At 51.1% G+C, this 23,552-nt stretch overlaps 1 protein-coding gene across 4 annotated transcripts; it reads right to left on the reverse strand.

The window, feature by feature from the left end:
* Window positions 1-5,359: 5,359 nt before the first annotated feature.
* SSTR2 (somatostatin receptor 2) lies at window positions 5,360-21,258 on the reverse strand. 4 transcript variants are annotated; one of them, XR_012154744.1, is made up of 3 exons: window positions 20,964-21,258; window positions 16,526-19,315; window positions 5,360-5,470 (listed from the first exon to the last, which is right to left on the reverse strand). XR_012154744.1 is itself a non-coding variant. In XM_073310325.1 (2 exons), the coding sequence occupies exon 2, from the start codon at window positions 19,230-19,232 to the stop codon at window positions 18,111-18,113; it is 1,122 nt and encodes a 373-aa protein (XP_073166426.1). In that variant the 5' UTR covers window positions 19,233-19,315; window positions 20,964-21,258; the 3' UTR covers window positions 16,509-18,110. The 4 variants fall into 4 exon arrangements, 3 of the variants coding, with proteins under 3 accessions (XP_073166426.1, XP_073166427.1, XP_073166428.1); XM_073310325.1 differs by lacking the exon at window positions 5,360-5,470 and having other exon boundaries at window positions 16,509-19,315; XM_073310326.1 differs by lacking the exons at window positions 5,360-5,470; window positions 20,964-21,258 and adding an exon at window positions 20,728-20,782 and having other exon boundaries at window positions 16,509-19,315.
* Between the last annotated feature and the right edge of the window lie 2,294 nt (window positions 21,259-23,552).

Genomic DNA, 23,552 nt, shown 5'->3' on the forward strand with positions numbered 1-23,552 from the left:
TTAGTGTCCAGTAGAGTTATGAATTGAAGTTCCCAGGCTCCTCTTTTGAAGGTGTTAGTTTTGTTTTCTAATTGAGACCGTATGTGATCATACATGTTCCAAGCACCAGCTAAAGGAACAGGTGATATTAACAGTACTCCTCTGCTCCTGCAGGAAGTGAACGTGTGAAATCTGCTCTGGGGGGAGCCCTTCCAGCTGTTAACTTCCCATCCTGGATAGTTCATCTCACTGTCCTGAAGATGCCACTCTTGCTCCACTTATGGGCACCTTAAATTCCTCCTGGTAGTGCAGTGAGCTCTGAATGCTCTGCTCAGTTTAGGGCAAGGTTGGATGATTGGATCTAATCCTTCATATATGAAATGCACAGAATCTCCCTTAAAGCTAAGCCAGCTGTGATGGGCTGGGGAAAATGGGAAAGGCATCTCAAAGTACAGTATTCTAACTCGGCGCCGTTCCAGAAACAGGTATCTGAAGGTTAGGAGGCACTGTTAGTCTCTAAGGTGCCACAAGTACTCCTTTTCTTTTTGGAACTCCACTGTGTTTCCCCTCCTGTCTTTGGTTAGTTGTTGCTTGAAGGCCATTTGCCCTAGGTACAAAACAGTCCTAGCAGCCTGTGGATGCTCAGCAAGCCAATTAACCTCCCTTGTGTCCCCAGTGGAAGGTTTCAGGATGAATTTGCAACTTGAGTGGTACAAGTTTAACACCAATGGTATCTAGTATCCTGCAGCCTCCGGACTCTGACCCCTGTCCCATGGCAAAAGCGGAAGGGATAACTCAGTGGTTTGAGCATTGGCCTGCTAAACCCAGGGTTGTGAGCTCAATCCTTGAGGGGGGCCATTTAGGGATCTGGGGCAAAAATTGGAGATTGGCCCTGCTTTGAGCAGGGGGTTGGACTAGATGACCTCCTGAGGTCCCTTCCAACCCCAATAGTCTATGAAACGGCTGGGACTACATAAGAACATAAGTGATATCTCACCTGCCATCCATTTCCACCCTCTGACAAACAGAGACTAGGGACACCGTTCCTTACCCATCCTGGCTAATAGCTATTAATGGACTTAACCTCCATGAATTTATCCAGTTACTTATATGTGCTTGGAGATATGTTACCTGTGGCCCATAATCAAACCATTCCAAAATGATTTGGGCTCAGGTACTAGGCCTGGTATTCCTTCCTTCATTCTCAATTTATGCACTATTTGCTTAGTAGCTGGAACATCTGTGCTTTTGTAAACAGAGTGAAACTGAAAACCTAGGTTGCCCATCATACAGGGGTAAGCCTGGTTTGCCAGCCAGCAAGCTTAGAACTGAACTTGGACCCTCTGGGTGGTGTCTGTTTATTATTTCCATGTATTACTCTGTTTCTAGACCATTTGTTTCTGGTGTTTATAAATTTAATAAATTAAAGGACTTTGACTTATGCAGGCCAGTAAATCCACATCACTATTAAAACAATAGCACACTGCATGTATGTTTCATTACATGCAGATACTTCAGCAGTTAATGGAGACTGGAACCCAGTACTTTGAGCACCAAGAAGAACGAACATGTCTTTTAGCAATAAGTAACCAGCTGTTATAACTGCTGGGGCTAAACACTAGAAGGAGACATGGTTACGTATCAAATCCGTATCTAACACAGTCACTTCCAAAATTGTACAGTGAATTAAAAGGAAAAGATATGCTAAAATGGACAACTGAAGCAGGGTTTCTTTCTTTCTGTCTGTCTTTTTTTTTTTTTCTTTTTTTTCTCTCTCTAAATACAAAGTAGCCCTTTCTGTATCTCAAATAACCAATCTGATCAAGGAAAGCAAGAGTTACAACTTTGGATTTAACTCTATCCTCTGTAAATATGTACACTATGAACGCTGCCAAATATGCACTTGCACAGTAGGATAAAGTTTGCCATGCTAAAAAAGGCTTTCAACAGAACAATTGTTAAAGCAACAGCTTTACAACAATATATTGCTCTCAGGTATGAGCAAATATTGCCCTGTTTGAGCATAAAGTACCTGGGTGTGTGTTAGTTTATTTTTGTCCTTTTTTCCCAAACAAGAATTTCCCACCCCCGAACCACGTTTTTCAAGAACTGTAACACAGAAATATTTGAATAGGATGAGAACATCTGAAATGCTGCAAAGACACAATGAAACCAGCCTGCTCTAATAATTGCTCGGTTTGCAAGAGCTTCCCAGGACAGTTATCGGATTATACCTGGTTACAAAAGGTTAACACCTCCTGATTGAAGCAGAAAGGTGTCTGATGTGTCAGATTTCATATATATGAGTCTGCCTGGAAGGAACCTCTCGAGCTAATGCACATATATTCTAGTTCAGGGATCAGCAGCCTTTCAGAAGCGGTGTACTGAGTCTTCATTGATTCACCCTAATTTAAGCTTTCGTGTGCCTCTAATACATTGTAACGTTTTTAGAAGGTCTTTCTAGAAGTCTATAATATATAACTAAACTATTGTTGTATGTCAAGTCAATAAGGTTTTTAAAAATGTTTAAGAAGCTTCATTTAAAATTAAAAGGCAGAGCCCCCCGGACCGGTGGCCAGGACCCAGGCCGTGTGAGTGCCACTGAAAATCACCTTGTGCGCCGCCCTTGGCGCGCGTGCCATAGGTTGCCTACCCCTGTTCTAGTTAAATGAATGCATCCCGTTAGCAGGTAATACTGTCTGCCCCAGGAATATTACCTGATGTAACAATGTGTATGCAAAGTGCTTTCCCACAGCTGCGTGCTCACAGATTACCTGTTTGTTTTTAGGGTGATGGTCTGAAAGAAGCCGATTTTGTGGAGTAAGGGAGTGGGAATAGGAAGGAAGCATGCTGTAGAAACACTCTGTTTCCTAATGCTTTTTCCCTCCCCCCCCCCTCACCATGGGAAAAGAGCAAACTCCACTTGAACCCAATGGGCCATGCTTGTTGTGTGGTGAGAGAACAGGACCTCTGGAGAGATGCCCCTGCTATGATATTAGGGTCCAAAGAGTCCCCAAAGTTCGGTGCAGTGTCAAGACAGATCAAAATTTCATAGCTGGCTTGTAATGGAACAAACCAACCTTCTCCTGAACCTTGTGGACATTCAGATCTGGCTCTGATCCAGACTTTGTAACTTAGACTGATTTTGACAGTCGGTTCACTTCGCTGGCTTTAGTCTCTCCAAGGCTTCTTACAGGCATTGGGGCAGAGCACGACTCTATTATCAGCACTCTCTGATTGCAGAACTAGCTGTTCTTCAATAAGTCCTAGGAAGGCCAATGTATTTACAATTGCAGTAAATATCTCTATTCATTTCCCTGGTAATACAATATGTCTCTCTTTCACACAGGGGCACACACTCTCTTTTTCCAACAGATGAGCTTCCCCATGACTGTAATGTTACAATAGTTTGTAGACAAAAAGCAGTCTTAGCACCACTTGCTTGCAAGTGACATGCGTGGGCCTGCTTAATCTTCATAAATGTGCTCTCGTTACACTATACCTTGCTTCACTCAGAGATTAACATACCCATTTACCATGCTGTGTGCCAGCTGAACCCTTCCCCTGTCGGGAGCACTTGAAGGCTGGTAAACGAGGATGCAGAGAACTGGCCTCTTGGACATCTCTCTCCTTGAAGGCCAGTAACTTTTTGTTCTCAAGGCTCAAAACTTCTTAGGAAAAGATTTCAAACCAGTCTGTGCTCTGTGTGTTTGGGTCATCCAGGCTTCCAGAACCAGTAACTCTCTGAGCATTTGCTTGCTGGTGAGCCTTGGGAAATGTCATGGCATTCCCAGTGCTAAATCAGTCCAATTGCAATAATCTCTCTAATGATTAGAGCTGGTTGAAAAATGTTTAATAGGAAAAAAACGTTCTCAGAGTTTTTTGTTGGATTTTTTTTTTTTTAAATCTCAGGTGCACTCTGCTGCTCCAAAACAGCCCAAAAATGTGTTTATTTTGAAAAGCCAGAATTTCCTGCAGTTTTAATCTATAGCAAAACTGGTTGAATTTGTATTTTTCTTGTTTCATGCAATACTTTTTTGGGAGCTACCCTAGGAACTGGCAGACTGGCTCAGATCCAAGGTCTATCTAGCCCTGAAACCTGCCACTGACAGTTGCCAGTGCCAGATGCTTCGGGAGAAGGTGCAAGAAGCCCCACATGAGGCACCTGGGGGATAATAACCATACCACGCCCCATGAAGGTCTCATCCTAATAGAGTGGTTGAAGCCTGAGATTTTATCTCCCTTCCTTTTTTGGGGGGCATCATTATTAGGGCAGCAGGTTTGTCACAGTGCAGAAAAGTCATAGATACCATGATTTCTCCATTTGTCTGTGACTTCCTGCAGGAAGGCTTTAGGTGGGTCACCAGCCCAGTGTGGAGGGGAGGTCCTGGGTGGATGGCGGGGCTGGAGAGAGTCCATCCAACAGTGTTGGCTCCTGTGTCCCCCAGGGCTGGGCCTGACTCATTGCTCCGGGTGTTGCGACCTGGCGCATGGAGTCGCAGCACCGCTCACTCAAATTTGGCACAGACGCCTTCCTTCCTCTCACCAAACATGACATTCTATCCATGTCTGGGGTGAGTGAGGGGCAGGCTCACCCTCCAGGCACGCCCCTGCTTCACCCAGCCAGGATGAGAGTGGCAGTACCAGGCCAGAAGGTGCTGCTGTGGGTGCTCAGTGCCCTCTCATTTATCAAGGCACTTTTTTATCGGAAATCACAGAGCAGTCACTAAGCCCAGGACTCTTACTACATTTACCGCGATTGCTCCCTGATTTTCGATTTAAACAATGCTGCGACAAACTTCCAGCCCTAATTATTATAACTGGACATTCTTATTCTCCAGGGTTGTGACACCCAGCATTCTGTAGCTATTAAACTGATGGGTGAGTGGTGGTTTATCTCCCTGACTAATTCAGCAACAATAAAATGGATGGGAGTCTAGTTTTGGGCAGGCTGGAAATTTAGCTTTTGATAGGGGTTGAGGGGAGAGAGAGGAACAAAATTCCAGTTTTCCCCTACCTCTCATACACACACCATTCTTCACGAACATCAGTGAGTGGTCCGGTACCTGTCATCTAGATAACAGTTCAGCCTGGTATCTTCCCAAGAGCTTAAGGGTGTTAGGTGCCCAAATCACTTTTATGGGAGTGAGGCACGCAACTCTTTGTCTCCTCAGTTCATTTCAATGCACAAGTTCACCTATAGCTCGAAGCATTCTCCGAGCCGTTCACACTCTGAGTCTTGTTGCAATGGAATCTTCGCTGAGGAGCTGAACTGGGGCAGAGGCTGTACTCCATGGTAAATGTTTCACAAGGGGAATTTTCCTTCTCTCTTCATCCCTGTAGTTACGAGCTAGAGCCTGCCACTGTCACTCACCTTACTTAATAGCTTGCTCTGTATTCCATCCCAGGGGTGGATTTCCATAGGGCTGCTTGAGGAGTGACCTAGCAGGACGGGAAGCAGGATCCAGCTCCCAGGAGATGGTGTCCCAGTCTTTAGGGGAACAGAAGTGGGGGAAAAACTGTCAGCAATGGGGATTTTTATTTAAGCGTGGAGGGGAGAATATTGGAGGGAGGAAAGCTGGGAGGTGACACGAGCTCAATCTCCGCCCCCAAATACATCATCTTAGGTTTGTCTTGAATCTATGGTGTATATCTAGTCTCTGTTCTGGTGCATTGGCCAGGGGGTAGGAGGTGGAGAGATGTCTGCAGCTGGAGGGGCTGTTCCAGAGCGGTTATTTTCACCCCCTGCCACTGCTTTCCCTGACCTTTCAGTTAATCATGTAGGGCCAGACTCAGACTTTGCAAGGAGTTTACAATATGTAACTGATGCCTATACATCCTTGCACCCCTGCACAAGCTACATGGAGTTTGGATCTGGGTGCAGCCCACTTACTCCCTCCAGGGGGCAGGTGGGTAGAGCTTCTGCTCCAGCCCCCTACTGGCTAAAGTAACCCAGCCAACAGGCAGGGGGCGGGGGGGATATAGTAGGATTGCTGGTGGCTAAGGTGAGCAGTATATATAGCTGCCCCTGGGAACAAGGAGCAATCCAGGAGGAATTGACTCAGGCGGGTGTTCGAGTCACAGCGCCTCCTGGTGCTACTCCAGATTAGTGCACTGTATGCCCCATCCTGTGCTCAGGGCTGGGCCTACCATCACAATCTTCCCCCCGAGGTAAAATTTGATCCCTTCTTATAATCAAGAAAATAACTTTTTTTTTTTTTTTTTTTGTTTTTTGCGGGAGGGACCAGAAACTGTAGTGACACACACACACCCCAACCAGCTTTCAGCTTCCATGTGTACAGCCAGGCCACGGGACGCCCTCTCTCTTTGGAGAGGAGTTGGTTTCACAGTCAGACACCTATACACAATACACTTCCAAAGAGAAATGATTAGCCAGTAAAATCACTTTACTTCTGGTGTTACAGTCCTAGAAGTCACCGCTGGTATCACAACTGACACACACATACATCGCTTAGAGAACATACAGAGATAGCCGGTGCGGGCTGAGGAATACAGGTTTCGTTCTGAGTGAAAGAAGGTTCCCTGCCCTTACTCGGCTGTTATTCCACTGTGTAACTGGCACACAGCAGAGCGGATGCTGCATCCCTTACTGCCTGAGTGCTTCTTACTCCAGCGTGTAGTCCAGTGGGCCTGTTCCTCCCAGCCAGGATCGGGTCCAGAGGCAACACAGGTTAATTGGAACCACACAAAGAGGGGCTGACTGTCGCACACAAACACTGCACATGCAGGGGTGGACTCATACACTCGGAATAACAGCAAAATTGTGGGTACAAAATGCCCAAGTGTCTCGTCGCTACAATAATAACAATTAAAATGTGTTGCTAGGTACTGTATATACACCCCTTCTCTCCTCTCAACCAGCGCCCTAGCGAGGATGGGGAAGAATCACTGCAGCAGTCAGGGCTTTCCAAGACTTTGTCAGAGCTTTTCCCCCTTTGGAAGGTGGGGTGCATGTCCTCACGCCAGTGTAAACCCAGCGGACTTTCTCCTGCTCTCCATGACACTGGAGTGAATGGGCAGTCAATGGGAATTTGGGCCCAGGGAATCAAAGAACTATAGGAATGAAGCAAGAGGATTGGTTACTGTCATCGGCTGTCCTTTGGGTAGAAAATGACAGCTCAAGTTAAAATAATAGGGTAGAAGCTCTGGATTTAGAGCCTTCCCACTGACTTAAGGGCCTGATCTAAAGCCCCTTGAACACGGTGACAAACAGGTATAACCCGCATGATTTCATAGTTACCCCTGATTTACACTGGACTAAAAGAGAGGAGAGCCAGGGACTTTACTCCTTGAGACTGACTCGGGTTATGCTTCAATGGGACAGAGAAGTCCCAGAAGGGCTCAGATAAAACACGTACTAAGTATATGGAGGGGCAGGGGAAGTGCCAAAGCAAGGGCACAGGCTTTTGGAAATGGTACACGCAGGAGATCACACATCCACCTGAACTTGCCCCTCTTGCCACGGACGGCCCTGATTTCTCAATTATGCTGTAGTCCCAGGGGGCTGCAGCCCCGAGGTAGAGCGGAATTCTCCACCATTCCAGAGCTCCTAGGGCCACTGGGTTGCTTTGCTACCGCCTGCAGTGACCCTTTCTGTAATGAACCACACAAAGTATTTCTAACATTCTCCAAGGGAAATTGCTGAGTGAGAGGTAGGCCAGGTATCGCCTTCTTTTGGGAGCCATTTTGTTCCCAGATTATTAACCTGTGTGAAGCTACTATATTCAAGGTGATTGCAAAAGGGCTGTACCAGGAATCGAGGGGTTAGCTCCACCCCCTCTTGCAGAGGGCAAAGGCTGGGTCCTTGGCAGACACAGAAGGGAATTTGGGAAGTCACACCTCACATTCGCTACCAGAGGACTGGCCTGGATCTCAGGCTGAGAGGTCTGCTGCAACTGCTTCTGTTTCCTTATTTTACTGCCTTGTTATAAAACTGATCGCTTTGAGACCTAGGCCTTCCTGACTCTAACTGGATACATACATGGATATTTTTCCCCAGTTGAATCATTATATGGAGGATCCTTCAAATAAACCACAGCTATGTTGTGAGACGTGAATGGACAACTCCCGCGAGATCACAGCACGGGCTTCCGTAGGCATGGATCTCTTGCTCCTGCATGAGCTAATCTTGGTAGAGAACAAGCTTAAAATGAGGGGACGGGGAATTTGAGGGGACGGGGAATTTGTTCTCTGCAACCGTCTGGACGAGATTTTTACCACCACAGGGTAGAGGAGAGGACACTGATATAGCAAGAGGATTCCGCTGACTGGTGTTGGAAATCAGTCTCTTCCAATTTGCACCCTTTGGGCAAATCTCTAGGAAAACCTTCCAGAAAAGGAGGTAACCAGGCAACAGAGCAGGGTGTAATCAAGGGAAAGCCCTGCTACGCTGGTCTGGTGTCAGCACAAGGGACCTCAGTCCAGGTTCTGCATCCGAGTGCGTCACTGCTGGGCTTAGGGACTATGCAGCCAGCACGCTGAGCCCTTGGGGTGAGGGAGTGGTGTAGGTGGGGCTCAGCGGGCTCATCCTTAACCAGGCCAAGTGCTCCCAATGTGGGGTCTGGGATGCCACAGGGTCCCACCCAGATAAGCCAATAACCAAACAGGCAAATGTGAAGGCTAGTTTTGAAGGCAGGGCCGATATTGTACATGGGAGCGAGCTGTGGGGGTGACGGGTCCCCCCATCAATGGTAGGGAACTCAGAAAGACCAGAGCAGACAGGTAGGGCCTGGAGAACCAGGGCAAGGCTTCAGGAAGGTGACACTAACCTGGCTGAAGATGCCAAGTGTCCCTTCTCCCCCTGTGGGATTATTAGCACCCGCCTGGCTAAGTGAGAAGGAGACCTTGCACTTTGACTAACGAAGGAGGGTGCATGCAGTTTCTCTCTTACTCCCCAAGGCTTTATCCTGCCAGGTGCTGAGTGCCCTCGACCACCAATCAGCGGCACTCAGCACCTTGCAGGGCTCAGTTCCAAATAAACGCCAAGCTCAGCTACTCTAGCACCTGCTGGACGGCTGTCTGTCCCTCTGTCCTCCTCGAACCGAAAACGCTGCACCTCTCGTAACACGCTCGCCCGCGTGAAGATCCTCCCTGCTTAACTGTGATTGTGTCAACCCCCAGGGTGTTTCAGGGACCCGTGCTACCATGTCACGCAACAGCTCTGCCTCGGTTTCCCCCCCTCTGAAACCCGAGGCCAATGAGCGTTACCTCCTGGTTAATGTTCAGACAGCGCTTTGGAGCAGCAGCACGCCATGCGAGGGTTACGCGTCCGTGGTCCAAAACACAACCGGCCCCAGTCGTGGGACTGCAGGGAGCAGAGCGCCCAGCGGTGCCTGGGGGATGAGACTGGTCCGCCCCTGGCGGACAGGACGGGCCTAGTCTATTCTCGCTGCTCTGAAACGTTCATGAAATCACGGCTCAGCCGTGACATCGCCATGGAGAAGGGCAGCAAGGCTTTTGCTCAAACAAAGCTCCGGCTCCCTCTCCGCTTAGCGAGGGATGCCGAGGCTGGGAAGCCAGAGAAGTCACTAAGGCAGTGCTGGCTCAGGGGCCCGATCCTGCTGGGAGCTGAACATGCCTGAGGCCTGTGATGCCAATGGGCCTGATCCTGGGAGAGGCTCTGAGGTACTTCCCAGCAGTTCAGGGGGTCAGACCTTGAAGGAAGGGCCAGTAGACCGATGAGAACGGCCAGGAGGATTTTCTGAGTCTTTGGCTCCTGCAGGGAGGGGTGAGGGGGAGAGGTCTCTCCCAGTGGCTATGAATTAATTCTGGGAAGACCCACAGCCTGTCCTATGCAGGAGGTCAGCCTAGAGGATCACAATGGTCCCTTCTGGCTTTGGCATCTCTGTATCTTCCCTGCAAAACCAGGGTGGATTTGCTAATCCCAGGGCGAAGGGGGAAAGTCTGTGGCTTTTTCTAACCGTGATTCATTGGTACCGTGAGAGCCTCAGGGGCCGTGAGCGCGCCGGGCGCTGTACGTATGCACACAGCACAAATGGAGGGGCCTTGCCCTGAAAAGCAAAACCGTGCTCCCGTTGCCCGATCATAAATCCCTCTTTTTAAAAAGAATCCTGCAGTGCCCCCCAAGACCCTGCGAGATGGGCTGGGCAGCTCCTGGAGCCCAATGCTGCAGTCGGACCAGCGTGCGGGTGCTGAGGCAGAATGCCCAGCAGTTCCATTCTCCCCTCTCTGCCCAGCTGAGAGAGACGTTACTAAGTCAGCGGTCATGGGGCCAGCTGAAGCTAATGATGTAGATTTGCCATGGCCCTGCACCTTGTACCAGTGTTTACACTGGTGTAAAATGCGACTACCTCAGAGCGGGAGCCAGTTGTGCTCCCTTTGCAATGGCTGCTTGAGGCACCGGCCTCCTTCATCCTTTTAGCATGTACTCCCTGATAATGCTTTGCATTTCCCTGGCGCCTTCCAGCTACAGCTCCTCCAGGGCTTTGCAAAGCTGTGGAACCAGAGGTGCAGAAAAGTGCCTGGCTCAGTGTCATACAGCAGCTGCGTGGGAGAAAGGGGACTAGAACCCAGGAGCACTGACTCCCACGCTCCTGCCCTGACCACTACACTGCACTGCCCCCATTTCGTTGTCATGCTGGTGGGAGGGGCAGGACTGGAGAACTGTGGAGTGTATGCTCAGGATAGGTACAACACAGATGGCAGAACAAGCTTGCCATGAGCTGCCCTGTCTTGCACAGATGGCCTCCAGGGTGCCCTGAGCATTGCCAAATCTATGGGCAGGTGTGGGGAGATTCAGGCACTGGACACTGGAAGGAGTCACAAATAAGAATGGCCATACCAGGTCAGCCCAATGATCATCTAGCCTGGTATCCTGTCTTCTGATGGGCCAGTGCCCGATGCTTCAGAGGGAATGAACAGAACAGGGCAATTGTCGAGTGACCATCCTGCCGTCCAGTCCCAGCTTCTGGCAGTTAGAGGTTTAGAGACACCCAGAGCACGGGGTTGCGTCCCTGACCGTCTTGGCTAATAGCCATTGGTGAACCTATCCTCCATGTGCCTTTGCCCTGCCGTGATGCCTTTGCCCTGCAATGAGGCTGAACAGAGATTGACTCGCTGGCCGCCGCTCCAGCATCACTCCTTATTCAGAGACTGAGCGAGAAGCAGCTGCCTGCATTACCAGTCTCTGCTGCTGTCACTGAGCTGGCGGAAAAGCCCAGCCTGCCTGTGCTTGCCCCCTCTCCCCATCTTTGTCTGAGATTTAGGGGATAATTTTTCCCAGTGCACTCAATTTCCCTGACCTGAGATGGATTCCAAAGCTGTCTGGTTATTGCCAGCTGGAGACTGCTGCCTGGGGGCCTTTGGCAAGATTTTCTCCCACTTCCTTCCAGTTTTGCTTATAGCTCCCCCACATACACTGGTGGCATGGGCCGGTGAGAGGCAGCAGGGGTTAGTGGTTAATGCAAAAGACTGGGAGTCCGGACTCCTGGGTTCTCTTCCTGGTTCTACGACTGGCTCGCTGTGTGTTTTGAGCAAGTAACTTTCTCTCTTTCTCCACTTTGGTTTCCTGATCTGTAACGCGGGGGTGGCACTCGTCTCTTCACTCCCAGATGGGTTGTGAGGATAAATGAATTCCTGTTGCTAACATGCTTTAAGAGCCACACTAAGGAGGCATGCAAAGTATCACTGTTTGACATGTTCAGGTCCCTCAGCCATGGCTAGGCAGCCACACTGAACTCAGAGGCAGATCAGGACAGATACACCAGCTGCACAATGACAAGATAGAGGGTTCCTACTTTTCATCTCTAGATCTGGCTTATCCTTCCTCTGATTCCAAATCAAAGGGCGTTGAGCTGACGCGCTCAGCACCCTGCAGGACTGAGTTCTTACAGGATATTTGTCCATGTCGCAAAACCACTATGCAGCCTGGCATAACAGCTAATCCCAGAGTGTGCCCGGGACTGGACCAGCATGCTCAGCCAAGCACTCCCGAGCAACAGTCCTACAATAACCAACTGGCACTCGTCAGCAATCCCAGTAACCAAACCAGCATTCCGAGCAGCAGCCCTACAATAAACAAAGCAACACATCACTCACAAGCAACCCTACAATAAACAAAGCACCTATAACCAAATAGGAGTGCAGGATCAGGCCCATGCTGGCTAGCAGAAGGAAACCACCTTTGGAAAGGATGGCTTTAATGGTGCTCTCTCTGCGTCCCAATATCCTTGAGGTTTATTGTGCTCTGCTACTGCAGCCCCAACTAGGACTGAGAGGAGTTTTAATTAACCTCTTTGGACTTCCCCCAGGGCTCGTTAATGTGTGAAACAACAATACACCCCCTCCTGCACACCACCACAAGACCTCCAAAATCCACACGCCTGCTGTAAATCTCCTGGTTAATTTCACTTGCTGGGGGCACACCAGGCGTTTCCGAATGTACCATTTGTCAGGACAAATTCCCTTGAAAATCAAGCGCGTAAGACACCTCCGCGATGGAACAAGCATGCAACGCGGCAGAATTGTTTTCAGAAGAATCTGAAGGAAGCCAAAACAGCTCTCTTCCCAGGCAGTTAAAATGCCATCGGGATAGAATAAACGGGTGACTTTAGGGCTTAGACCGCTTAGTGCTGCCACCACCCATCCATGTTCTGTACCTCCGCACTGCTCCCCCGTGCATCACAGCCCAGACCTGCAGCAGTCCCTGCGTCTCCGGCCAGGGGCCCGCCCCCAGCAGGCGCTGTCTGGGACGCAGCCCGGAGTGGGTTTTATGATCTGCCTGAGCTGAGGGAAGAAGATGAGACGCCCCTGTCGTGTTTTGTGACCTGAGTTCTGATCTGAGCCCAGGCCAGGGGCAGGGTAGGTGGGCGAAAGGCCGGTGCGCAGAACCCCTCAGCTTTCCCAGAGTGGGCTACTCCTGCTGGCGCTGCAGCCCTTACTCTAGGGAGAAGCCTGGCCGCCGGACCTGCATGTGGAGCACAGGCAGGCAGCATGCGCCCCTGCGCAAAGTGGTTACTGTGCATTGGTGGTAGAGGAGGATGGCCAGCAGCAGCAGCAGCCACCAGCCCCTCCTTACGCACCCACACCCTGCAGCCGGGGCGTGGTTCCCTGCTTCGGGGTGGGGCCACTGTGCACGGGTGTTTGCGGGGCATACGCCTGTCCCTGAGCAAACCCTGCTGCACAATGGCCATAGGCACCCAGGAAATTCCTACCGGCTCCCAAGATGCTCCCACTTACTCCAAATAGCCTTTGGAGGCTGCACCCACCGCTCAGTGGGAGGTTTTGCTGGAACCCTGCCCCCCCACCCAGGTGGAGGCTGCACGTTCCCCAAGGCTGAAGATTCTCACCCCAGGGGCGGCCGGACATCCCACTCGTTTCATATCATAGGGGTTTGGGCTGAGTCGGGTCCCGGATCAGGCCCAAACCGTTTCATGGACAGTTGCTCTTGCCTCGAGCGTGTCTGGGGGCCAAATGGTGCTTCGTTAATTCATCCTCACGGAGGCCCAAGCTTTTAAAAAGTGGGACCTCAGTTCTTGGGGCCAGGCTGACCTTCCGCACCCAATGACGTCAGCTGCAGCTGTGGGTGCTCAGCCCTTCTGAAAGCCAGGAGCAAGGGGGGACCCCAGAAAAATGAGGCACCCCACATCAGCAGCCTCTTCTGGAAAAAGTTGGCCTTAACTGCACAGTTGTTCCCAGGACCAGAAGCTCAGCCCCATGGTTTGTACGGTGTGAAGTAGCCAAGCATTTAACTTTCCAAAAGGTTTTGCTCTTAGACTAGACTTCTGGGCACACTTTACAGCTAGCCAACTCTGTTCATCTCCTTCCCTTTTCTGCCACTCAGAGCACGTCCACACCAGCGAGCTGCATTGGTTTAACCCTCAGGTGCGATTTAAACCAACGGCCACGGGTACACTCCTACTTCATTTAAAACCAGGAGGCTTATTTTGGATTGGTCTCATTCAACCGGGAACAGGTGTAACCTAAACCGCTGTAAGTCCCGCTTACACTGAAAGAAGCGAGTTCCCACCGGTTCCACTGATTTTTTAAAAAAAAACGACTTAAGTCAAAGAGGTGCCATTTCTGCGTGTAGACAGGGCTCCGTGTTGCTACACAACGCAACTCACTAGCAGGCTCCGGGTAAAGCCGTGCTCCGGGTTTCTGTGGGAGAAGTCCTGCAAATAGCAGCTCCTTTCATCAGGAGAGAGATGCTGAAGCAGATCGATCTCTCTCTCTCTCTCTCTCTCCCCCCCGCTACCTTCCTGCCGTACAAATAACTCCCACGCTACCCACGAGATATTCAGCACTTCCAACCCAGTTGGTGCATTGCCAATACTGTAACACTAAACCTGTGCCTAACAAAGGGCTCCCAGCTGCATCAAGCCTAGCAATCATGACACCATATTTCATTTTAATGTGACACGTTCCTCTTGTTTTTAATCCCCAGCTCATCACTAGTATATTTTATTTTTGTTGTTGCAAAGTCTTGGTTAATATTTACTTCCTCCTTATAAAAATGGCATATAGCAACATACCTCAGACAGCCCCGAGATAAAACGGAGTCCCTGCCGCCTGGCCAGCAGCAAGCGAAAGGGCTGTGGCTCTGTGTGTGTGTGTGTGAAACTTCTTGTTCTCCGGCCTGTGTTTGAAAAGACAGCTGTGGGGGGGGGGAGGAAATTGCTTATGTGCGTGAGCCGGGATGTCAGTTACCCCCTTTGAAGGCAATGGGGTTGCATGTCGGTAACTGCGGGCAGAATTTCACCCCTGAGCAGGTGTTAAATGTAAATGAAAATTTCTCAGAGGGGAGAGGGGAACATATCAAGATTCTGGTTCAAAACAAATGAAGGGCACATTCATTGGATGGAAGCGACTGTGCAAAACTCTGCTTTGCACCACCAGGACACTAGCTTATGCTAGCTAAAACCCAGGGGCCAGCTCCTCCATGGCCATGCACCTTGGGTAGCTCTTGACCCCGGTGTAAATGGTTCCTAGTCTGACTGAAGTGCTCTGTCTACCCCCTTGCACGTATTTTGCGCTGTTGTAAACAACCGTGCCCAGGGGTACCGGGGGGGGGGGGTTCTAGGGAATATGGACTGTAGCACTGAATGCCACTTGTGGGCTTTGGAGGCGTGGTGCTAGGTGGAAGGATCAGGGCTGGTTACAAAGGGAAGGGGGAGAAATCTTGTATTTGAGGCACAGGACTGGGAGTGGGGAGGCTCCCAGTGGGAGCTTGGGCACGGCCGGAGCCAAAGTTTTCAAACAACTCCCACCCAGCTTGGGCTGCTTCCACTTTTGGGTGCCCGGCCTGAGGCACGTCAGCACCCAGGGAATGGAGTCAGCCCAGTGAGAAACCACGTTGAAAAACACTGGAGGCTTTACTTCTGCAAGGCTTGGTTTCCTCACCTGTAAAATGGGGGAGGAGGGGAATTACTTGTAAAGCTTTCAGACACTAGGGTGACAAGCGCTGCCAAAATGCCTCGGACTGACTAGAGAACAAGGTGAGAGCTGGAGAGAGGCCTGGCTGTGTACCCGGTGAGCTTTCTCCCTCCAGAAACTGTGATTTATGTACTTCCCCTCTGAAATCTACAAGGCCGTAATACAGGTGTGGTTTCTCTAGCAGGCCACAGCACTGGAGAACAAACATTCAGCTCCCCTCCCTGCTTCTAAAGAGGTCACTCCCACTCCCCATGGCTTTCTCTTCTCCCGAAAGCACCGTGTCACAAGAGAGCAGGTCTCGGTTGCTGGTTATACTGGTGCAATTGGAGACCTACTGGCGGTTGAAAGGGAAAAAAGGTCTGTTCTCTTTTCCCCCCATTCAGACCCCTTAAGCCACAGGGTTTCCCTATTCCCTACGTAATGAGAGGTTTCAGAGTAGCAGCCGGGTTAGTCTGTATCCGCAAAAAGAACAGGAGGACTTGTGGCACCTTAGAGACTAACCAATTTATTTGAGCATAAGCTTTCGTGAGCTGCAGCTCACTTCATCGGATGCATTCAGTGGAAAATACAGTGTGGATGGTAACACCCATTGTTTCATGTTCTCTATGTATATAAATCTCCCCACTGTATTTTCCACGGTATGCATCCGATGCAGTGAGCTGTAGCTCACGAAAGCTCATGCTCAAATAAATGTGTTAGTCTCTAAGGTGCCGCAAGTCCTCCTTTTCTATTCCCTACAGTCACTCTGACAGGGTGGATTGGGGGTAAGGAGCAGATCTGATTAGCAGCAGTAGATTTCTCTACAGATGAACCCAGCAATTAACGTTTGCTCTAGCCTCCAGCATGCGACCCTCCCTGACCCAGCTGACGTATTTACATTTATCACCATAGTATCTTGGCACCACGGCTCTCGACTCCCCCAAGCACTTTACAGCTGCCTACAACTCAGCAGCCTTCACAGGTGTGGAGAAGCCGTGCTCTGCTTTCTGAAGAGAGTTAGTCCAGATTTACACCACTGTAACTGAGAAGAAAATTTCGCCCAGCAGTATCGCAGCTCATTTCCCCCAGAATCCCAACTCCCCCCCACCCCCCGAGCGTTTACATTTTAGAACCAAGCCAAGCACACACCCACCAGGCCTGGCATCTGTCAACATTTTAGACAGAGTCGTCAAATGTCCCTCAGCCTCTCCCTTGGTACCTTCTTTAGACCACGTCTGCAGCGTCAGAAACGTCCACGCTCAGACCAACGGCAAAGTAAAGCATCCACCTTGTAATAACTGATGGCCAGCGGCTTGTAATTGACAACCCCAGGAGTCTTGCTAGCCCAGGAACATCAACAGAACACGCACGAGGGCGGAAAAGGCCTCGCTGAGCAGCCAGCGAGAGAGCCAGTGGCTTCCCTAGAGCCTTTGTGTGTGCATGCAACAACACCAAACATACAGCTCGACAATGTTCCGGTACTGTTTCCGCCACAGCATCACGAATGCTAGGATTGAACGGCACGCCGAATCTGTGCTTGTGTGGCTGCAGATTGAACACGTGCAGGTGCTTTCCATGGGAAGGATGCTGCTGCTCGTCTCTGATGCCTCTCAGACAACGCACTCGCTAAAAGTCCCTGCCACATTCCCCTGGAGGAAAACAACAGAAAAGCAGTGGCTGGGGGACGACGGGAAAGCCACCGCTAGCTCAGGACTGAAGATGGCCCATGCCGCCCTTTGGAGCAGTGTTTCTAGTTCATTTCAGGTGAAAGAAGGGAAACATTATACATATGAGGGAGAGGAGAAAGGCTTTTTTATGGCAAGTTGATTTAAGCGGGAAGGTGGCTGTATTTGAAGCTGCTCGAAGGTCTGGGATGTGAGAGGTAGCACTGGCTAGATGGGCCGGTGGGCAGAGTCCAGGTCAGGTGAGTCCACCACAAATATAACTGCTCACATATATACCAGCACCGTGTATCTGACTGCACAGGTGTGTATATCAACGGAGATTTTCCAGGCTGCCCTGAGGCATCAATTTTAATGGAAATTGGGTTCCAGATCTCTTAGGAGGTCTGAGTCCTATTTGTCCACCCTCACACACATACACACACTGTACTGGGGCCGGGATATTTTCCTTCCGATGTGATTTCTTTCATTCTGACCTGTTGCTTCTCCGGTGGCAGGAAAAGCACCTTGTAAATAAATACAGTAATATTCTCGTAAAACTAGGGGAGCTTCGGGAGATTCAGTCTTAAAAAAATAAAATTTTACTAGTTGGGTAATAAAATGAAATATTCTTCATGTCCTAGTGGAGGATCTCACTGTGTGTGCTCTGATTCTTAAGACTGCTCTCTCCCATTTCCAGCTGGGTCGACTGCTTTGCAAAGAAACAGCCATGAATAGCTCTGTCTAGACATACGTGACCCATGCTGTATGGAGCATGTTGGTATGTGTAACCAAGTCTAGCAGAAATGCCTCCAAGTGCTGCCCTCGTGTGTGTGTATGTGTCTTTCCATGTATGAAGTTGCATTTGAGCAGCATCTGTCTGAATATTCAAAACCAACCTGCCTTCCGCTAAGAGGCTACTCTTGGCACAGGCCCCCCTCCCTGCATTACCATCCCCTAAGACAAGCAAACAACGACCAAGTACTCTTGACCTGACTTGCTGTGTGCTACTGCCATATAAAGGAGTGGGGAGGAGGAGGAAAGAGGACAGCTGAAAAGGGCAATCCTGGAGTCCTCTCAGATGCTTGTCTGAAGGTCACCATTAAGCAGAGTCCTTTGAGTTTCCGTGGTCTCATTTAGCCTGGATTTGTCCTGCTTGCTGTCGCTCCTGTCGGCATCATCCATGCCACTGACCTTCACCAGGCAGAGAACGTTCTGAAAGCTCTTCTTGAAGTTGTCGGACAAAAAGGCGTAGAGGATGGGGTTGGCGCAGCTGTTGGCATAGGTGAGGACCACAACGAAATCAAACATACCCTTGAGGAAGGGCGTGGGGGTGATGGATTCGGAGACGGAGACGGAGGAGACGTTAAATATGTAGAAGGGAAGCCAGCAGAAGATGAAGACTGCCACTACGGTGGAGACCATCCTGGTGACTTTCTTCTCCGACTTTTTCCTCTTGGAGGAGCCCACTCTGATCCCAGAGGACTTGACTTTGATAATGATGAACAAGTAGCAAAGGCAGATAATGGTGAGGGGCACCAGGAAGCCCAGAATGAAGGCATATATGATGAACCCTGTGTACCATGCGCCAGACTCGCCTGGCCAGATGATGGTGCAGCTACTCCTTCCATGGTTGTTTTGGATCCCAGCATAAATCATGATGGGCATAATGACCAGAAGGGAAACACCCCACACGGCAACATTGATCATCTTGGCCGTTCTTGGCCTTCTCCACTTGGCAGATTTGATGGGGTGGACCACAGCCAGGTACCTGTCGATGCTCATGACGGTCAGGCAGAAGATACTAGTGAACTGGTTGATCCCATCCACAGTCATGACGATCCGGCAGATGGCTCTGCCGAAGGGCCAGTGGACCAGAGCCACCTGCATGGCCAGGAATGGCAGCCCCAGCATGAAGAGCTCATCTGCGATGGCAAGGTTCAGGATGTAGATGTTGGTGATGGTCTTCATCTTGGCATAGCGGAGGATGACATAGATCACCAGTGTGTTGCCGCACAGGCCTATGATGCACACCCCAAAGTAGATGAAGGTAAGGATGGCATTGCTAGTCAGGTCAAAATGCTGGCCCGTAGTGTTCTGGGAGGCGTTGGCAGACATCTCCGTGGAGAAGTTGTCTAACTGGGAGGCCGAAGAGAACCAGAACTCAGTGACATTGGGCAACTCGTACGCCAGATCCATGGTGCCGTTGTTCACAGGGCAGGTAAAATTCAGATGAAATGAGTTCTCACCTTTGTTTGTTTACAGGAGTGGGGCAGAGAGATCTAAAAATCAAACAGAGAACAAAACAAGTGTAAAGAAGCCCCCTCTTTATTGCTTAACCCTCCTGCTTCAGGTCTTAAGACAACTTCTTGCTGATGGGGTTGGGGGCTGGGGCGTGGTCAGGAGGGAATGTTCCCTGGAGACAGTTTCTCCCACGACCACCTCTTGCAGTTTTTCTGTACCTTCCTCTGAAGTCTGTGCCCTATTCAGGAGGCTGACCTAGCTAGACCACTGCTAGGCAGGTTCCTTCCTGTTGTTTTCGCAATATCTAAAATATTACTGGCCAAACCCCGTCCTGAGGAAAGCCCACTGACGGCAGTAGAGTTATCCCAAGAATGACGTTAGCCTGGCAAATCAAATACAATAGTAGCACGGACGAACTTTATTTCGATAAGACCAATTAAAATGTGCCCGCAGGTTTTATGACGACCCAGGAGCTAAGAAGGAACTGTTGCTGCAGCCAGTTTCTGTGGGAAACCTGTTCCACGCCCTTCCCAGTGCTCAGGAAAACACAGGCACCCAGGCAAATCTTTAGGTTTTTTTAGATAAGTACCCTGAACACTCTTGCACATTTTCCAATTGCACGTCCTCTCCCCTCCCCCTGCCCCACCCCATCCCATCTAACTCCCACAGTCCTCTCCAGCAGCAACTTCAGCACAGTCCAGCGACAGCTGCCTGCCCCTCGGTCCAAGCACCAGCCCTGCGCGAGGCGAGCGTGCGTTTGCTCTGGCCTCGCCGGAGCTCCGGCTGCGCGGTGGCAGGAGCAAGACGACTCTGCTGAAGGTCTTAATGGGCACCTTCAGCAGAAGGGCCACTGCTGGCAGAGAAGCCCCTCTTATCTTACCTGCTGGGCTTCTCTTGTGCAGATCCCCGGGAACAGGGCTCCCAAGGGGTAGGGGGCCGAGCCCCCCCTGGGCTGGGCTCAGTGTGGGAGGGGTTTCCCCCTGCCTTGTGCGCTGGCTCCTATCTTGCCTTGGGCACGGGATGAGTGGGGAGAGGCAGAGGGTAAGGAAAGCCAGCATGGGGCGGGGGCAGGATGAGAGGGAATGAGGTCTGGGGGCTAGCAGCTCGAGCACCTCCCCGGGGGGGGGGCAGTCTCCTTGCCAGAGCCGCTGCTGAGACCAGAGGAGGGGGAAAGCCTCAATGGGTGCAAAAAGCCGCAAAGGATTCAGTAAAGATGGGGAGGGAGAAGAATGGAAAAGGTGGGAGAGGGCCCAGAAAAAAATCAAAAGCCCCCCCCATACACACAGGCACAGTTTCCCCTCCACCCCCACCCCTACCAGGAGCAAGTGAAGGACTCTGCAAACTCCCCCAGCTCCTGGTAGCAAACTGAGACCCATTCCCTAAAAAGCCCCCCCTTCTCCCTGAGCTGGCTATTCCCCCAAACCTGAGCCCCCCTCCCGCAGCTACTCACAGGCTCCTGAGCAGGGAAAGAGCATCCCAGCCGGCAAGGCACCCTCTCCCCCTTTGCACCAAGCCAGGCTGTCCCTGGCTCCAAACAAGCCGGGGGGGGGGGGCTGTTTCTTCGGAGCCCCCCAGAAGCAGCAGCCAAGTGGGCAGGAGCCCCAGCCTGGCCAGATCTCCGCTCCCGCGGGCAGCCCTGCCTTGCAGCCTCTCCCAGAGCTGCCTTCCCCCTCCAGAAGTTTTCACCTGCTGCAAGTCTCTCGTGCTGGGGTGCGGTCCCAGGCAGGCGCCCGCCGCGGGCTTCAGGCTCGCTCAGCGCCGCAGGAGCATCTCCGAAGTGCTCCTCCGGCAGCAGAGGCGAAGAGGGACCCTCTCCTCCCCCTGCCCCTTCCCCACGCACAGCGGCTGCGTCATGCAAAGCAGCGGCTCTCCTTGCACCGGTGGACAGGTTCTGTGCCGGGGGGGGGGGAGCTTTTCTGATCAGGGGGCTGAGCTAAAGCAAGCAGCCCCCTCCCCCGATGCAAGAAGGGAAGGGGGCAAGTTCGCCTTGCAGGACGCAGAGGGAATAAGACGTGGGAAAATCCCTCGGCTCTGCACAGGGATTTAACAGAGGCAGGGCTGGCATGTCGCTGCAACGGGTGTGTGTGTGGGGGGGGTGATGCCAAAGTGGCATGCATTGGTGCTAATTCAGCTGCCGTGCCGCGTGTGCATCTCACAGCCGGCGGTGTGCTCGTGCCCAGACGCAGCTGCATTCGTGGGAGGAGGACCACAACTGAGGGGGAGGGGGGGGGATCGATGCAGGGTGAGTTGATCTGGAGCTGGGGAACTAAAGGGTTGGCCCCCCCTCCCCATGTGTCCATAACACAAAGAGAGGGGGAGGGAAATGCAGCTCTGGCTCCTTTGTCTAAAATTCAAACCTCTTTTAAAATCTAAGGGAAATCCGATTTTCTCTCCAAGAGCGTTGTCGCCCCCACAGCAAGCCCAGCGTGCAATGAATGAGACGCCGTCCTCTGGGCCATGGTTTAATCTACACAATTGTTTTGTCCCCAAAGAAGGAATTTGTTCCAAGCAATCGCTGAAAGACAAGAGCACCCGGCAAGCAGTGGAGGAGCAGACGTGGTTGGTTTTATCGGGGGCGGGTGTGTGTGTGAGGGGGCTAAGGGAGTTTCAGAGCTGCAGAAAGGGAAGATAGGCAGTGAGATACACATGCACCAAAGACAGGGGAAGGATGGGGTGGGAGGGCCTCAAACGAGAGGCACACCCAAGTAGGGATCTAGGTTTCCCCTGCAACAGGGGATGGGAAAGAAGATTATAGCCAGCGCAGGTTGGGTTTCCCAAGCAGGCTCTGTTCAGAGCGCAGCAGATGATGGCACCATTGGGTTTGTCCATTTATCTTCACCTCCCCCGGCAGAGCTGGCCCGTCTTGCCAACTCATCACTGTCGTGTGTATCCCATTCTCAAGGACTTCTGTTCCCAGGAGCATCCTGCAGCACACACGGTTTATTAATAAAGCTGAGTCAACGGGGAGTGAAAAAAGAGAATTTAGCATCAATTTCACGCTGGAAACTGGAACTAGCAAAACCCATAGACAGGTGAGCACCAGGCTGGCGTGTGGAGCAAGGCAATGCGGTTGGGTGACGGTGGAAAAACCACGAATGACAGAGGGCAAGATTTTTCCAGGAGACACAAGGAAAGGGCCCAGCCTTGCACACATGCTCACATGCTCTCTGCAGCAGACATGCTGACTTCGGCAAGACGCTTTGTGGGAGCAGAGGATGCAGGAGCTGGCTCTGAGTCACTTACCCTCCTTGTGCCTCGACTTTCACCTCTGTCCAGTTCTCTCTCTTGAAGTGGGTGTTGTGAGACTTCATTTATTTTAATTATTGCCTCCAGATTTATTTGAGGCTGGCGCCATGACTCTCCTTGGCCCCATGTTTAAGACAGTAAACCCAGACGTGCGGGGGAGCACACACTGATGCTCCTGCTACCGCCGGAACCGCTTGCTGCAGCAGGACCGATCAGACCAACATGTCATGTAAAAAGTCCTGATGGCCCTGAAATGGGAAGTAATCCCAGCTGGGAAAGTGCACAGACAGCACCCTGGTGCCAGGAGTTCAACTCCTAGGGCTAACAAGGGGTTCCAGGTCCCAGCTGTCCTGGCAAGGGCACAGGGAGAGGTGGGGATTGGGATGCAACCTTTGCAAAGTGCTTTGAGATCTCTGCCTGGACTGTGTGAAGTGCAGAGCGCTATGGATGGGCAGCCTGTCCTTCACCAGGAGTTAGTTACCAAGTAACAATGACTTGACCAGGAAAGCCAAAAGACAGGGTTGAGGGAGTTAACCACTGCGCTGGTTTGTTGGAGAGCTTGGATGCAATGAAATATTAGCGATTTCCCTGCACCCTCCTTCATCACTTATCAAAGAGACAAGAGAATGCAGGAAATGAAGAGCAGCTTGGACCAAAGAGCTGGGCTATTAACCCAGAGAGGGGCTGAAATTCCCATTTGTGGTTGGAAGTTCACTTCCCAAGGCAGAGCTGAAGACCTTGGGGCGCAAAGAAAAATCATTAACCGTCTCATAAATGCCAAGGAGGATGGAAAAATCCATTCCCTGAAATAAACAGCCGGGAAATAAATATCCCAGTTAGGCTCATAAAGGAGCGCAGGGCAACAGGGATCTGAGAGAGCAGATGGTGCAGCTGTCAGCATCCTAGTGAGAGGGTTATTTGAACCTTGCTGAGTCCTGTGTGTGGCGCTTTAGATGCTGTCCTTGATCCAGGCTTGTGGGGAAGCCAAGGCCGGGTGCTGACGTTTCCTTGGACTTAAAAGAAGGCGAT

The sequence above is a fragment of the Lepidochelys kempii genome, chromosome 14 (genome assembly GCF_965140265.1).
Source record: "Lepidochelys kempii isolate rLepKem1 chromosome 14, rLepKem1.hap2, whole genome shotgun sequence".
NCBI classification, from domain to species: Eukaryota; Metazoa; Chordata; order Testudines; family Cheloniidae; genus Lepidochelys; species Lepidochelys kempii.

Excerpts from the sequence above, each read along its gene's own strand:
- SSTR2 (XM_073310325.1), bottom strand. The coding sequence starts at position 19,232 with ATGGATCTGGCGTACGAGTTGCCCAATGTCACTGAGTTCTGGTTCTCT.